Source organism: Oncorhynchus keta, chromosome 15 (genome assembly GCF_023373465.1).
Source record: "Oncorhynchus keta strain PuntledgeMale-10-30-2019 chromosome 15, Oket_V2, whole genome shotgun sequence".
Taxonomy (NCBI): Eukaryota; Metazoa; Chordata; class Actinopteri; order Salmoniformes; family Salmonidae; genus Oncorhynchus; species Oncorhynchus keta.
The window spans coordinates 24,790,823-24,808,971 of NC_068435.1; the positions used below are offsets into that span (position 1 = coordinate 24,790,823).

Below are 18,149 nucleotides of genomic sequence, written 5' to 3' on the forward strand. Positions count from 1 at the left end.
GCATTTTCTTATATGCTTATGGCCCTATCCAGCTTGTTGAGTGCGGTCTTAGTGCCGTCATGGTAAATAGCAAGGTCTGCAGCTTATCATGAGGTTTTCTAACTCAGGCTAGCAAAACCTTGAGACTTCCTTAACATTAGAGATCGCACACCAGCTGTTGTTAACAAAGAGACACAACCCTCCTCCCTTTATCTTGAAAATGCATGGAAAAACCGTTGAGATGTATATTGTCCTTGTTCAGTCACGACTCTGAGAAGAATATAATATTAGTGTTTCAGGTCCCATTGATAGGATAGTCTCGAACGGAGCTCTTCCAGTCTGTTCTCCAGTGTCTGCACTTTTGCCAATAGTACAGATGGTGGTCTATTTTCTCGCCAATGTCGCATCACCTGCCTCTCTTTCATCGTTGCTTCCTTTTACGAGTCCAGGGGATTAGGGCCGGGTCCAGAGTAAGCAGTTTGTGCAGAGCTGTCGACTCGTTGAAGTGAAAATGTTCATGCAAGTCGAGGTTAGTGATCGCTGTTCTGATGTCCAAAATATGTTTTCGGTCATAAGAAATGATGGCGGAGACATTATGTACAAAAAAAGTTATGATCAGCGTAAAAAACACACACACAATAGCAGAATTGGTCAGGAGCCCATAACAGGGCTACTATCCACTATCCACTGCAACTTTTACATCTGACTGAACAATAAGGAACGCATACAGTGAGGAGAAGAGTAAAATTATATAGGACTGGTTTCCCGTACACAGATTAAGTTGACTGTGCCTTTAAAATGCTATTTCGTTTAAGATTCACCTTTGAGCATGCTTTTTTAGCACACAACTTATTATGTGACTTGTTAAGCACATTTTTACTCCTGAACTTTATTAGGCTTGCCATGACAAAGGAGTTGAATACCCATTGGCAAAACATTTCAGGTTTTACTTTTTTTTAAATTAATTTGTAAAAAATTCAAAAAAGATTATTCCACTTTTACGTTATGGGATATGTTGTGTAGTCCAGTGACACAAAATGTCAATGTAATATATTTTAAATTCAGCTGTAACACAACAAAATGTGGGAAAAGTCAAGGGGCATACTTTCTGAAGGCACCGTCCGTATATGCTCTGTGACATTGTATATGTCATTATACAAAGCAAAACGTCAGACCTTGGCATGTCAGCATATCCAAATCAATTACATCACAGTTTTCTACATAGCTTTTGCTGTCTTGTTGAAGTGTCATCATTTACATTCATGTGTTTTCACATATCTAGTTTGATCCTTTGAAAGAAAAACATAACATACGGTCAGTTCTGTATGTCAAATTGTCTGTGTGTTACAGTACTGTATATGAGCGTCGTTACTTCCAAACAACCGTCTTTAAATACAGCACTGTAGAAACAATTGGGATGACCGGGGTCTTATGAAACCTACTAAAAGTGTCTTCACGTCAAATGTGTGTTATTTATCCCTGCTGTGTGTGACGTTACCTTCACTGTATGATGTGACCAGGTCATCTGTACTAGGAGGTAAGGCTAATGCTCTAGTCAAAAGTAGTGCACTATGCAGGGAATAGGGTGCCATTTGGGACTCAGTCACTGTCTCCATTAGGCCGACTGTCAGGCCCCTATTTAAAAGTCTCCCTGTTTTCTGTGAAATAGTTTTGTGTAGGAGGGGGAGTATTGTTCTAGGGGTTTGGAGAGAAAGATGGATCCAGCTGCACACACATGTGTGCGCGCCCACACAAACACACGTATGCTAGCACATGCACAAATGTACGTACACAAACACACACACGCACACACACAGACACACACACAAGGCTGGGGAAGCGAAACACATGGCTGGTTTTCTGGCCTGGGCGCAGTGTGGTGTGTGAGGGGGCTAGTTAAGGATGATTTACTCCCGTTCTGGGATTCACAGGATGCCTCCAGTTCAACTGATTTCCCAGAGCCAGCGGAAGCTGCTACCAGCCACAGCAGGCAGGAATTCTCATCCCCTCCTCATCATCCATGTGTCAGACAGGCAGGCAGCCCCACAGGCTGGAGGGGGGTAGGAGGGAGGCAGACAGAATCAGGGCAGGGTACATGGAGCTACCTGTCTGGTTCTGATCTTATGGGGTTTAAACGGTAACGGTAACAGCCCTGTCTCACTGGCCGAGACGAAATATGAATCTAGCAATTCCCCAGGCTTACCACAAGGGAGAGCTGTTACAATGAGTCAAATCTAATTCTCAAATCAGATCTAAGTAGATATACATGTATAAATAATAATAGGTGAATAACGGGTGTAAACCCAGTGTGGTTGGGTTTTGTTTACTTTTATATAGGCCTCTTAATACACACAATTGTTTCCACACATTTTATGGTGCTTGGAGTTACAGTCCTATGGGGAAATTAGCAAATGCTGAAACATGCTGAAGTATCACTTAGTAGAGAATGCATTTACAACAGTGATAGCATAATTATTTTTATGGTGTGAGACCATTTTATTTGGAGTGAAACCCTATTACCTTGTTGAAGAAACAATGTTTGGCTTATTAGATTGCATGGTTATTTAAATTACATTTTCCACATGTTCAATTCTTTGTTGTGTGTCCATAGAATTGTTTCAGGTAAGGTACATGTTAAATGCATGCTGTGCTATAAAATTATCTTGTGATAATACAGATGGAGGATCTTAATTTGATCACTCTTGTTGGTGAGAATTGTCCTGCATGGCAGTAAATGCAAAGTTGTAGTTTGCATTCAAGGTTTAAAAATGCTTCTAAAGTTTGTAAATTCCTCTTTAAAATGTCAGACAAATCCTAAATAAAATGTCCATTAATTATAATCTACATAAATATTCACATTTCCTGTTGCTTCAGGATTTTTTTTCTGCTGTAGCAAACTGGCTCAAATGAAGATCCTACATCTGTAACATGATGTGTTTGAAAGTATCTTGGTGAGCCAAAAGGAGTCAGGGCTGTGACCCTAGTATAGTCTCAAGGGCCACTGTGGCTCCAGCAGGTCATGGTGTAGTGCTACATCCCAAATGGCACCCTATTCCCTATGTAGTGCACTACCCTGGTTTAAAGTAGTGCACTACATAGGGAATAGGATGTCATTTGGGACACAGACCAGACCTTATCTCAGTTCACTGGTCATGATGGCAACACCCATCCGTAGCACGCGCTCCAGCAGGTGTATCTCACTGATCATCCCTAAAGCCAACACCTCATTCGGTCGCCTTTCGTTCCAGTACTCTGCTGCCTGTGACTGGAACGAATTGCAAAAATCGCTGAAGTTGGAGACTTTTATCTCCCTCACCAACTTCAAACATCAGCTATCTGAGTAGCTAACCGATCGCTGCAGCTGTACATAGTCTATCGGTAAATAGCCCACCCCATACTGTTTTTATTTATTTACTTTTCTGCTCTTTTGCACACCAATATCTCTACCTGTACATGACCATCTGATCATTTATCACTCCAGTGTTAATCTGCAAAATTGTAATTATTCGCCTACCTCCTCATGCCTTTTGCACACAATGTATATAGACTCCCCCTTTTTTTCTACTGTGTTATTGACTTGTTAATTGTTTACTCCATGTCTAACTCTATGTTGTCTGTTCACACTGCTATGCTTTATCTTGGCCAGGTCGCAGTTTCAAATGAGAACTTGTTCTCAACTAGCCTACCTGGTAAAGGTGTAATAAAAAAATATATATAAAAAAATCTGCAACTATACCTTTACATTCAAGCAGCTCTGGTGTTGAAGGAACATCCAGGGTGGAGCTCTGCTTGTTTGTATCTGCTTCAGTTGTTACTCCATTTCAACAATATCACATGTGGCCTTACCTCGCCATGGGTGTTCCTGCAGGAAGCCACATCGCACACAGAGAAATGCATGCACACACACACACAAATGCATGCACATATGCGTCCACAAACACACCCACACACACCTTGCCCACATTACACCACACTAGGTGCTGACAGGACCACACATACTCTCATACAAAATGTTTGGAACGCTATAAACATTTATTTAAACAGAAAATAACATGTCTTAAAGGAAAGAGTAACTACACGTACACCATAGTAAGGGATAAAACATGACCAATACATTTAAATATTTTGGATGTGTTGTCCAAAGTCTGGATATGTTTAAATGTAAAAACCAGGCAAAGCGACCTATTGGATGTTAATTGTAAAGCGATGTCTGAGGAACACGTCATCTCCCCACCATTTGCATGTTTGTGTATTGTCTTGTGTTTCACTGTAACATGTAACCCAGACATATTGATGGTTTGAGTTACTGCACTGCTTCGCATAATAATGGTTTTCTACACTGAACAAAACTATAAACGCAACCTGCAACAATTTCAAAGATTTTACTGAGATACATAATAAATTCATTAGGCCCTAATCTATGGATTTCACATGACTGGGAATGCATCTCTTGGTCACATATACTTTTGTGTATATAGTATACAGTGGGGGAAAAAAGTATTTAGTCATCCACCAATTGTGCAAGTTCTCCCACTTAAAATGATGAGAGAGGCCTGTCATTTTCATCATAGGTACACTTCAACTATGACAGACAAAATTAGAAAGAAAATGCAGAAAATCACATTGTAGGATTTTTTAAATACATTTTTATGAACTTCAGTCACACCCATTGCTGACAGGTGAATAAAATCGAGCACACAGCCATGCAATCTCCATAGACAAATATTGGCAATAGAATGGCCTTACTGAAGAGCTCAGTGAATTTCAACGTGGCACCTGTCCAACGAGTCAGTTCGTCAGATTTTTGCCCTGCTGGAGCTGTTCCTGTCACCTGCAAGTGCTGTTATTGTGAAGTGGAAATGTCTAGGACCAATAGTGACTCAGCCGCAAAATGGTAGGCCACACAAGCTCACAGAATAGGACCGTCGAGTGCTGAAGCATGTAGCGCGTAAAAATTGTCTGATCTCGGTTGCAACACTCACTACCGAGTTCAAAACTGCCTCTGTAAGCAACTCAGCACAAGAACTGTTCACCAGGAGCTTCATGAAATGGGATTCTATGGCCAAGCAGCCGCATACAAACCTAAGATCACCATGCGCAATGCCAATCGCCAGCTGGAGTGGTGTAAAGCACGCCGCCATTGGACTCTGGAGCAGTGGAAACGAGTTCTCCGGAGTGATGAATCACCCACCCTTCACCATCTGGCAGTCTGACAGACTGGCCCCTTATCTTCAGTGAAGCATACAATGTCATTCTTGATTATTCTAGCTTGATTATTCTTAGCTTTCCACTACATTCTAGACGATTCTGTGCTTCCAACTTTGTGGCAACAGTTTGTGGAAGGCCCTTTGCTGTTTCAGCATGACAATGCCCCCGTGCACAAAGCGAGGTCCATATAGAAATGGTTAGTCGAGATCAGTGGGGAAGAACTTGACTGGCCTGCACAGAGTGTTGACCTCAACCCCATCAAACACCTTTGGGATTAATTAGAACTCCGACTGCGAGCCAGGCCTAGTCCCCCATCATCAGTGCCCGACCTCACAAATGCTCTTGTGGCTCAATGGAAGCAAGTCCCAGCAGCAATGTTCCAACGTCTTGTGGAAAGCCTTCACCGAAGAGTGGATGCTGTTATATCAGCAAAGGGTGGACCAACTCCATATTAATGCCCAGGATTTTCGATTTAGATTTTTTTCGACTAGCAGGTGTCCACATACTTTTGGTAATGTAGTTTACCTATAAAAAAGTAGGGGCATGGATCAGAAAACAAGCCGGTTTCTGGTGTGAACACTAGCTTCATGCAGCGTGACATCTCTTTGTTGATTGTGGCCTGTGGAATGTTGTCCTATTCCTCTTCAATGGCTGTGTTAAGTGGCTGGATATTGGCGGGAACTGGAACATGCTGTCGTAAACGTTGATTGAGAGTGTCCCAAACATGCTCAATCGGTGTCATATCTGGTGAGTATGCAGGCCATGGATGAACTGGGGCATTTTCAGATTCCAGTAATTGTGGACAGATCCTTGCTACATGTGGCTGTGTGTTATCATTCTGAAACACGAGGTGATAACGGCGAAAGAATGGCACAACAATGGGCCTCAGGATCTTGTCACAGTATCTCTGTGCATTCAAATTGCCATCAATAAAATGCAATTGTAATTGTTGTCCATTGCTTATGCCTGCCCATGCCATAACCTCACCACCACCATGGGGCACTCTGTTCACAACATTGACATCAGCAAACCGCTCGCCCATACACGCCATCTGCCTGGTACAGTTGAAACCGGGATTTATCCATGAAGATCACACTTCTCCAGCGTGCCAGTGTCCATCGAACGTGAGCATTTGCACACTGAAGTCGGTTAAAACATTGAAATACAATCAGGTCAAGACCCTGGTGAGGAAGATTAGTACACAGATGAGCTTCCCTGAAACGGTTGTGCAAACCCACAGTTTCATCATCTGTCCTGGTGGCTGTTCTCAGACGGTCCCGCAAGTGAAGAAGCCAGATGTGGAGGTCCTGGGCTGGTGTGGTACACTTGGTCTGTGGTTGTCAAATTCTATAAAATGCCGTTGAAGGCGGCTTATGGTAGAGAAATACATTTTCTCTGGCAACAGCACTGGTGGTCATTCCTGCAATCAGCATGCAAATTGCTTGCTCCCTCAACTTGAGATATCTGTGGCATTGTGTTGTTTGACAAAACTACACATTTTAGAATGGCCTTTTATTGTCCCCAGCACAAGGTGCACCTGTGTAATGATCATGCTGTTTAATCAGCTCCTTTATATGCCACACCTGCCGGGTGAATGGATTATTTTGCCAAAGAAGAAATGCTCACCAATAGGGATGTAAACAAATGTGTGCACATTTGAGGGAAATAAGCTTTTTGTTTATTTCAGCTCATGAAACATGGGACCAACACTTTACATGTTGTGTTTATATTTTTGAGGGGGAGCGAGAGAGAATGAGAGGGAGAAAGATGCATGGTCCATGACTCAGCCCAGGCCCTGCTTTGTTGGCCTCCTTCCTCTGTTTAATGAAATCAGAGTGTGTGATTTGAGCATGGTTGTATATGGTGTAGTCCCACCCATGTTTGTTCTGCCAGCAGACTGCTCACCCTGTGAAGGTGGAGGACCTCACACAGAGCTAAGCCAAAGCCACAGTTCTGCTTCCGACTTCACTGCAAGCCTGGCAGACACTTCAGGGAAACAGAGGATTTTTTTGCAGAATTACAGTGCCTGGCCAAATTAGCCCAAAGCCTGGTGAGTAATGTTCTCACTAAAGCTGTGATTAAGACAGCTGGATATCTGTCTCGATGACAAGTCTTTCTCTTCAGGGGATGTGTGCCAGCATACCTCCCTCTTAGTCTGGGAATTATTCAGTATTTAAGTAAGGCCTAACTTAGTATAATATATGTGTTTGTGTGCCATCTTTAATTCACCCAAGTTACAGGGCTCACAGTAACATACTACCACTCAATCTAGTAGTGCTTTTCTAAATGTTTTGATGGATCTCATAATCAGCATGATTGCCAACATAACACATTTATTTCAGTAATTCTCTCCACTGATCCTTTTCGATAAACATACCAAGTCATGAACACAACTTTAGATGGACACAAAATAGTTATTCTACAACTATACACTCTCGGTTTGTCCAAGACATTTCAACATCATTCAAGGGAAATCACAAATCACTCTCCTTCATGTAATCCGGGATAAATAACATGTTACTGGACTTGATTCCAGACTTTTATATCCTCCCTTTAGCCCGAGGCTGAGATGTACTGCTTCCCTTCATCTGTAATGATGATGTGACTGTTTCTGGCCAGCTCCACAGGCCAGACCACAGAGCAGAGGGACCCAGGCATGCAGAAGAATGGACATGAGGCCCATCCCAAATGGCTCCCTATTCCCAATATATTGCACTACTTTTGACCAGAGCCCAAGTAGTGTACTGATTAAGGAATAGCGAGCTACTTGGGACCTAGCCCAAAAGAGAGATGGAATATATGTTGTGTAACAGGAGGACAGTCAGCGACATGTAATGAGTGAGTCAGTGTGGATTCTGCCCCAGAATGCCTCTGGCTGGCCACTGCGTTTGTGTGTGTGTGTGCGTGGGGACACCCAGTGGAGCTGTGGCTGTCTGCAGTGTGCGGAGGCTGAGGGGATCATGGTGGTTAATGGACCTCACAGGCAGACAGGCAGACAGGCAGACAGACAGACAGACAGACAGACAGGCAGGCAGGCAGGCAGGCAGGCAGGCAGGCAGGCAGGCAGGCAGGCAGGCAGGCAGGCAGGCAGGCAGGCAGGCAGGCAGACAGACAGACAGACAGACAGACAGACAGACAGACAGACAGACAGACAGACAGACAGACAGACAGACAGACAGACAGACAGACAGACAGACAGACAGACAGACAGACAGACAGACAGACAGACAGGCCTGCTGGGCGGACACAGCCAGATGAGAGGACACACACACAGATCAGAGGTGCTGGGAAGGGTGCTGTTTGCACTCTTGTGGCTTTGCCTTGCTGGGCACCCCCAAAAACAGGCCCCAGCAGAGTTAGGGCAGTCACCCACATGGCCTGCACCACACACAGATGTCCACATGCAAGCACGCATAAACACACAGACACATTCACATAGAAGCACAGAATCACACAATCAATCATCCCCCTATAGGATCAACTATAAAGGGAGATGATGTGCTTATGTTTTAGGTACATACTGTAGATGTCCCTGTATAAACCACAATTGCTGCCAGAGGAGGGGAATTTCTGTTGGCACGACCAAAGATCAACTTTCATGTTTTCATACAGTTATAAAACCCACAACATACCCCCCCTCCCCTCTTCTCCTTCATCCCTGTTTGGGTGGGGGCTTTTACTGTAAATCCAGACCTGCAGTAGAGGAAACTCTTATCTCTTCATCTCACTGGTCCAAGCTAGCCAAACTACAAGCTGCCCAGAGTTATGGGAATCATTAAGCAGTAGAAATATGAACAATGCCAGAAATGTGTAAAACAGTCACAGACTTGACACATGCACTCAGCACTCACACAGCAGAGCGCACAGAAATGCCAGGACCTTCCGGCAGGGAGTTGCCCACCGTTTATTGCTTTGGCTCATCAAAACCATGCAGTTGAGATATTTCCTGTGTCTACCACCTGTGTCTTGGACCTTTTCATGTTGAGGTCATAGGTGCTTTGCCTACGTACATGTGAAAAGAAACTGAATGCATTCGAGAATGTTTTATGAGGCAGATCATTGCAATTACAGTAATTATAATTCCCAACCACTAGAAAACATGATGCACATCAGCTAAAGGATTGTGTCAGAGACTAGTTTCACTGATTCAAACAATTTCCTCTCATTTCTCATAATCCCAAATCAGAGTAGAAGAGACAGCAATGTTGCCACATTGCATGACAATGAACCTATTCAGAGAAATTACAAAGTTTGAATGTTTACTTAAAGTTTGACTTTTGAAGTTTACAGCATGTTTGAAGTTTACTGAAATCAATCCTTGAAGTTTACTGGATGCTGTAGATGTCCCATTCTGAGAAGGCAGTCAAAGATTTTTCCAAACTGTCAAAACACTGGAGTGGTATGGTATAGGGCCGGAGCAGAAATGCCTTCAACATATTAATAACAGTATAAACTCCATGTTTACCATGTCTTGGAATGGAAATTGTCTTGTTTCAGGCCATATAATTAGAATATGCAAGTGAATGAAAAATAGTTTATCTCTTGGAAATTCTTTCTACATTCATAAAAAATGTATCAATACCATTAAATGGTGATTTCAAATACACCACCTTCTTCTGAATAATTAAATAGTTATATAGTTAACCTACATATAACTTGTCATCACTTTTCCCTTCATCCTTCATCTTTCTGGCAGATGATAAGTGTTTTCATACTATTCAGCTTGTCCCAGCAAGAATATAATGTTTGGAATATGCTATCATGTCAGGAAATCCAGTAAATTACATGTCCTTTTGCTGCTTCCTGTAGGAGAATCAAATCTGAAATGTGTGAGACAAACAGACAGGCTCAGATAGTATGTTTATCTATGTCATCCGTGGATGACTGTGAATGGGCCTGTTTTTGTTTCCATGGCAGCTGGGGCCCCAGTGCTGGCCCTGGAAGTGGCGCAAACACAAACCACACTGAGCATGTTGTGCTTCGGCCGCACTGCAACTCAGAGGGAGGCGGCGGTCGGGCCCAAGACACACTCCCTGGGTGGTCTGGCCGGTGAATGTTTATGATATAACCCAACCCAATCCAACTGGCTTGTTTTAAGGGAATTTGAATGATTTACAAGAGCTGCTACAGCCAGGAAAAGGAAATCAGAGGAAATCACGGCAGAGCTTCAAGTCTGTGGCAGCCTTATGGTTCAGGCAGGGCTTTCTCTAGATCTCTTTATTATCATTATGGCGCCAAAATAGTTATTGACATCAATTCCTTTGATTGCCAAAATGGTCAGGCTTTGATTGTCATGATTCAGGGCTCAGTGGATTTTCAATGGGTTATGAAGTTGTAAAGCCTTGCACCTGCATTTCCATCGTTTTGCATCTAACTAATTTCCCACCAAAGATGAAAGACAGTTTTTTTTCTTGTTCTTTCTGAAAATAGAATGCTGTGTGGAGAGTCTGTGTGTAGAGGTTGAAATTGATCTGTAAGAAAATACTAATACTCTCAAGTTGTGCAATATGCCAACATAGTAGATCTAAGTTATTAAATCAGTCATGGGGTCATTCCAATCAGTCTTGGAATCATTGCCCTGCATCCAGGGTTTCTATTGGATAACCATATATAAAATATCTAAAAGACATTTTAATATTTTCAAAGCAATCACATTTGTTTAGGAAGTATATTATAGCTAGAAAATAGCATGGTCTTATAATACCTCTTATAAACATTTAATTTACTCTTTTAAGACACTTTCTTGGTGTGTACTTTGTGCCAAAATACTGAAAACACATTTTCTACTAGTCACATTATTATGAATTACACTACATGAACAAAAGTATGTGGGCACCTGTTGGTCGCCCTTTGCTGCTATAACAGCCTCCTCTCTTCTGGAAAGGCTCTCCACTAGATGTTGGAACATTGCTGTGGGACTTGCTTCCATTCAGCCAGAAGAGTATTATTGAGGTTGGGCACTGATGTTGGGCATTTAGGCTTGGCTCACAGTCGGTGTTCTAATTCATCCCAAAGGTGTTTGATGGGGTTGAGGTCAGCGCTCTCTGCAGGCCAGTCAAGTTCTTCCACACCGATTTCGACAAACCATTTCTGTATGGACCTTGTTTTGCGATTTGTGTCACGGGGAGGGGGGCGTTATCATGCTGAAAAAGGAAAGAGCCTTCCCCAAACTGTTGCCACAAAGTTGGAAGCACAGAATCGTCTAGAATGTAGTGGAAAGCTTTCCCAGAAGAGTATGCTGTAGTGTTAAGATGTATCATCACTGGAGCTAACAGGCCTAGCCTGGACCATGAAAAACAGCCCCAGACCATTATTCTTTATCCATCAAACTTTACAGTTGGCACTATGCATTCGGGCAGGTAGCGTTCTCCTGGCATCCGCCAAACCCAGATTCGTCCATAGGACTGTCAGATGGTGAAGCGTAATTCATCACTCCAGAGAACACATTTCCACTGCCCCAGAATCCAATTTCGGCAAGCTTTACACCACTTCAGCCGACACTTGGCATTGTGCATGGTAATCTTAGACTTGTGTGCTAATGCTCGGCCATGGAAACCCATTTCATGAAGCTCCCAACCAACAGTTCTTGTGCTGACGTGGCTTCCAGAGGCAGTTTGGAACTCGGTAGTGAGTGTTGCAACCCGAGAACAGGCAATTTTTATGCGCTACACGCTTCGGAACTCAGTGGTCCTGTTCTGTGAGCTTGTGTGGCCTACAACTTCACGGCTGAGCCGTTGTTGCTCCTAGACGTTTCCACTTCACAATAACAGCACTTATAGTAGACCGGGGCAGCTCTAGCAGGGCAGAAATGTTCCGAACCCACTTGTTGGAAAGGTGGCATCCTATGAGAGTGCCACATTGAAAGTCACTGAGCTCTTCAGTAAGGCCATTCTACTGCCAATGTCCGTGTATGGATGGCTGTTTGCTCGATTTGATACACCTGTCATCCACGGGTGTGGCTGAAATAGTAAAATCCACTAATTTCAAGGGATATCAACATACTTTCGTATATATAGTATATCTATTGGACCTCCTTATGTTTTGGGGCAGAAATGTGGAATGTCATGATCATGTTGTAAAAAGGCAGTGTTATGGGTTGACTTTTATGATAGCCTTAGTTTCAGCCAGATCCCTTTTTTATGACAAGATTAATGCCACCTGCATTGTAGGAAACACATAGTAAAGGGTAGTTGATGGGAAGGACCATTTTTAGTAGACTCATGTCATGTTAACCAGATTTAAATAATGAAGATATTTTGACCCTGGCTTGTATTCCCTCTCAGCTGAATATATGCTCCTATATTCTACACCCATTTTGAGTTACACAGCCAGACCAAAGTTAGCCTCTCATGGGATCATCAGGGCCAGATTATTATACAATTTCAGACAAAGTAAAAAGTTATACTTGGATGTTATGCATGGTTGAATATATCAGTAAAATGCATCTGCATGTTAAAAACCTGAAAGTTTAAGATTAAACAAGGTTAAATGTTCCTTTTTGAAAGATTACCATAAGGTGATTTCGAAACTATTTTTCTGGGATAAAATAATTATTTCTGCTTTCCATATCATTTAAATTAATGTGTGTGTTTAGCTGGTTATAAAAATGTTAATACTGTACCACTAATATTTGTTTGTGATCGTTAAATGGGATTTCATTGGCAAAATATCAGTGGTTCAGTTGTGTACCTTTATATTGAGGAGGTAGACTACTACATTACCTGCCAGTTGGCAAACTTTGCTCCCATCATGAACACATGATTATCCGGGTGGTCTAATAGCTGTTTTTCACCACAGTAAACATTCTTGTGTCTGAGCAGTGCTATGTCAAGGTGACCAGAAGGAGTTTAAAACGTTTTCTCATAGTTAAGTCACTGAACATTTACAAAGTTACACTGTATACAGATATAAATGGAGAACAACAGCAAAGGTGCTCGACGAGAGCTAAGAAATCTCCATTAAACAGCAATGTCTGTTAGTGTTCCCTCTTTTTCTCCTTCTCTCCCTTTTTCTCCCTCTCTTCAGAGTGAACTGCAACAGCCTGTCCTGTTATTCCAATGTTTCCTCAACAGGCAGCTACCAATGAAGCTCATCTCCTGTCCAGAGAAAACAAAGCCAAGCCACATTCCCAGCGTTCAATTTGCTGTTACATCGGAGGTCGGTGAATTGGGGTTTGGGCTCTGTCTGGAAGAGCTGGGTGGCTGGTAATCTGCACTGGTGGGGGCCTCAGCCTGGTCCATGGAAATTACTGGTGTGAATATTTACAGATCTTAATTTGAACAGTCTTTTGTTCATGAGAACTGTTCTGCACTACAGGAAATGCCAACATGTAGTGTATTTGAGTTTTAAAAAGTATTCTAAAGTTTGTCAATTCTACTTAGGGCAAATCCAGTCTGAATTTTATTAACGAAAAAATGTTTCATCCTCTAGAAAAACTTCCATTCATTATAATCCACATTATAATTCACATTTCCAGTTGCTGCAGGAATATTTTCCTGCTGTAGCAAACTGGCTCCAATTAATATCCTACATCTGTAGGAACGCTCTTCATGTGAAGGCACACACAGTACATTTCAGATTTCCTTTCCTAAAAATGTAATTTTAAATGATAAAATCATGGTAATAAACGAAATAGAAATATTTAAAACCATCAATGTTTTCAAATTAGCATGTCAACAAAATAGCAAATTAACATGGTGATAGCCTAGATAAAAAGCTCTAATGTGAAAAAGCCAAAAGTGATCTCGTTCTTACAAAAACAAACCACAAACATATTGATGATGATGGTAATGATAATGATGATAGCGTTGTTGTTTTTTTACTGTGTAAATCCTGAATTGTTGTAATCAGACCAATGACTGTAGGTAGGAACCGTAAATACACCGGCTCTAGTTTCCTCCCGGAGTGATTTCATCAATGGTAGCAAAGTGTCATCATACAAGCTAGCATGCCGCTAGTCAGTTTAGCGAACTGTCTCTAATATTGTTTTATTATTTCACTAAAAGTTATTACCACGTATCGGTGAAGGTCTTTACATATTAAAATAGCATCACGATATTTTGTATCTCGGTTGAGGCTGTTGAACTTTTCAGGATTAAGAACTCTTGGTTAGCTAGCTCGTAAACAGTTGACTGTACAGCACTGTCATTTGGGTGACAAGCGTGTTGCTGCTGAATAAACCAGCTGACGTTATCGAATAGGTAGGTCACGCATGTGATTTGCTTCATCTACTACTAGGGGGTCATAACCTGACAATTTGGTATTATTTTTTGCACGTATTGAATCAATTTGTTAGCTACAGTAGCTGACTGCATATGTTTACGTGTGTCGCTAGCTAGAGTGGGCTTGCTTTACGATTTTGGGATAATGCAATAACTTGCTAAATGTTTGGTGTCAACAAGAGAGCAAGTCTGGTTATCAGTACAATCATGTTGATGTGGTCACAAATGTGACGTGTGTGTGTTCCCAGGTGTATAACAGCAGATGGAGCTGCAGGCGGTATTGATGGCCGCTGGTGGTGGGTCTCGTATGATGGACCTAACCTACAACACCCCCAAACCTCTGCTACCTGTAGGAAACAAGCCCCTCATCTGGTACCCCCTCAACCTGCTGGAGAGAGTGGGGTTTGAAGGTAATATTCTCTACATTTAGGGCTTGATCCAGTCAAACCCACTTTGGTGTATTACTGTTACACATTTTTTCATGATCAAATGAATCCCCAAATCCTGGTTTTGTATACTACAACAACCAGTTAGACGCACTCACTGGTAGATGCTTCCCGTTTTCAGAATAAGAGTTGCATGTGTGTGGGCAGTATCAGTAGTTTGTAACCAATGGCCCAATAGATGTCACATAGGGACTGTCAGTCAAAAGTACTGCTCTAGTGCTATCAGTTGCAGAGTCATTCTTTTTTAAAGGACATATACCACCTTTACAATACGATGGCCTCCAACTCCAAGACGTGTTACGTAGTATTTCAGACATAAGGAGGCCTACAACCTAGCTAACATGTTTTTTTTGAGTATGTGAGTTTAGCTAGCATACTTAAATATTGCCGTTAAGACCAAGTGAATGCATGGGTAGACCTATTTACAGTGTTTATAGGTCCCAGCTGTGGTCAGTTTGCTGCCAGGCCTCAGCAGTCAGGCTGCATTTGGGTAATGATAAGTTGAAGGTAATTATTGGGGGATAAATGACAAAGATTGTTATAAAGACTACTATTTTACCCTCAAATCATATGCCTCAGGGCTTGATATAGGACTCCTTTCGGCCTAGTTGTAACTTTCATAGTCATCCACTGTGGTCTGGGAAGCTGTTCTTGTCCACCTGTGTGCTTCAGTAAAGTGCACGTCAAGGCCCTCCACTGGAGTATCAGTCTTCTAGAAAGTGTGGAGTTTGGGGGATTTTTTATGATTTCTTGTTGAGTTCCTCATTATCGTTAGTGTTGAAGTAACCTAAAGCAAGGTTTTATCCCACCAAAAGAAACTCACGCTAACTGCTTTTATTGTTAATAGGGGTCCAGTTTCACTAATTGGTGCATACAAATAGGCTATAGGGAGTTTGAAAATGGAGATAATGTAGCGAAAGTTGACATACTATCCCACCTGGAATACATGTTCTAGTCAGAGCCCTCCCAGTCCCTATAGTAACTTCATGTGTGGCAGTACTTACTGTGAGAAGCCAACTAGTAAGGCCCTGCAATTAGATTTTACAAGGCTAAATAAGGCAACAGTAAACAAACTAGTTTGGTTGAAACATTTATACAGTCAAGACTCCATTACAAGACTTCCTAGCAATGTTCTCAATGTGTAAATACATATATCACAAGCTCTGTTTCCATTTTTTCATAATGTATATTCTGCCAGTAAGCACATTGTCTAATATGTTTGGTCATTGTCATCTGTCCCATTTGCTTGACTGGGTTTAGTCTTTCTAAATGTCTTTTATTTTTCCTCTGTAGAGGTCATTGTTATCACAACCAAAGAGGTGCAGAAGATGATCAGCACAGACCCCAAGGTGAAGCTGGATGTGAAGATGAAGTTAGACTTGGTGTGTATCCAGGAGGATGCTGACATGGGCACCGCCGACGCCCTCAGGCACATCCAGCAGAAAGTCAAGGTGGGTGGAATGGCACCCTGCCATTTGGGATGCATACACAGACTGTTGATCTCAGAGCCAGATTGGCTGCTCTCTCTGCCACCGCATTGGCTGGATCTACTGTGGGTGCTCCTGGGGGATAAATCCTAATTGAGTTATGGGTGTGTTACTCATATATATATATATATATATATATATATATGTGATTTGTATCAGTATACTGTACAGGCGTATCAATACAGACCTTATTAGTGTATGTCTAACAGTCCAAGTCAACACTGTCTCATAGTAGAGCACCTCATAGATAAAGTGGAATCAATGATTAATTGCTTTGGAATTTAGGGGGGCCACAGAGTCAGCTTTAGGCTCTACGGATGACTGATCATTTAAAAAAGAAAAGGGGGAAAAAATGCCTGCACAAATGTTCTCACAGTGTGTCAGTGTTTTTACCGGACCATGTGGGTAGGGGGGGTTCATCCAGTGAGGGAGCGAGGGTACTACTAGCCCCTGAATGAGCCTATAGAAGACAGGCACCCCGTGTTTCACCTGGACACAGTATGGAAAGACTGAGGTCAGCAAGGCTATTGAAGCAGGAGATCCTGTGTGCCGCTGGGCGACCACTGATCCGTGCGTTCCTGGCTCCGGCTAAGCGAAGGGCCTCATTTCACCTGCTGAAAACCTGCCTCGCCATCCCCTCCCTCTAGCCATTGCCCTCCCTCCCCCTCCCCTCGCTGCTTTCCAAACAGATGATGTCAGAAGCAGTCCGTTGCTGTCCAACGTGCAGGGCGGTTCATTGAAACCCACCCTGGTCTGTTGCATTCTGGAGCCTGTACAGGGAGACGTGTGGGGACAGCGACCCAGAGGACTTTATATTTTGTATTTTTTGTTGTCAAAATTAGATCATATTCAATTATTTTTGTTATGTTGTTATACATGTTGGTACTGTAACTGTACAAAGTATTAAGTTCAGACTTAAGAGTGATTGTGTGGCTCATCATGAGTCCCTATTCAGACTCCCTATTTGCGTCAACTTACAGTAAAGCCACGTTACAAAGGCAAATACATATTCATTGACTGTCTGGGGGCAAACAGAACCACCCGGGCTCAGCTGGCCTCCAGGATGATGAGAGAACGGGCTCCAGCATGCTCCTTTCCTTTCCTCCCAGTGCCTCCACATGCCTTTATTCCTAATCCACCACAGTCACGTAGATTAAAGGCATTGAGTTGCACAGCACACAAACAGACACTGGGGTGATGAGAGAGGACACCTGGCAATGGGGCTCCAAATCCCTGCATAGGAATCACTCTGTCGTCTCTCCCCTCCCAGACCATCTCCTCACACGAACACACTGCGCCCGGAGAATGATGGGTGTATCTTCCTAAATACTGTTCCATTTGCCTAAAGTCACCTATTGAAAAAAGATTAGTGTACAAGCACTTTCTGTTCAGTGCAGTGATTAAGCATTAAGCCACTTTGACGTTTGCCCCTCTTTACTTGGTTGGAGATTCTGGGGAAGAAGGAGCAGTGAGTCCAGTATGTATGACACAGAGCAGCAGGCTTTTCATGTGAGTGGGGACACAGGAGACATGGTTGAGTGAGAGCGGGAGGTCGGGAATTCTTGCTATTCCCTCCCGTGCACACACAGACAGACACACACAGAGCTTTTGGTAGAGCTCCCCCTCTGTCGTAAGTGCATGTAACAGAAGAGACTACACTCTGTATAATCACAATTTGAATTAGGATTAAATAAGTTTAAACCTCTCAATCTTTGTTTTCTGATATACAATTTTTGGCATGTGTTGGAGATGAGGTATAAATTAGAGAGATTATATACGAATTGTAATTTCAATGTAATTTTTTACTA

At 42.5% G+C, this 18,149-nt stretch overlaps 1 protein-coding gene across 1 annotated transcript in view; it reads left to right on the forward strand.

Moving 5' to 3' along the window:
• Positions 1–14,092: 14,092 nt before the first annotated feature.
• Positions 14,093–18,149, forward strand: part of LOC118394649 (translation initiation factor eIF-2B subunit gamma) — a 45,262-nt gene continuing 41,205 nt past the window's right edge. Inside the window, exons 1-3 of the mRNA XM_035788080.2 lie at positions 14,093–14,387; positions 14,657–14,818; positions 16,148–16,305. Coding sequence (XP_035643973.1) covers positions 14,671–14,818; positions 16,148–16,305 — 306 coding nt within the window. The 5' untranslated portion in view covers positions 14,093–14,387; positions 14,657–14,670. The remainder of the gene's footprint in view (positions 14,388–14,656; positions 14,819–16,147; positions 16,306–18,149) is intronic.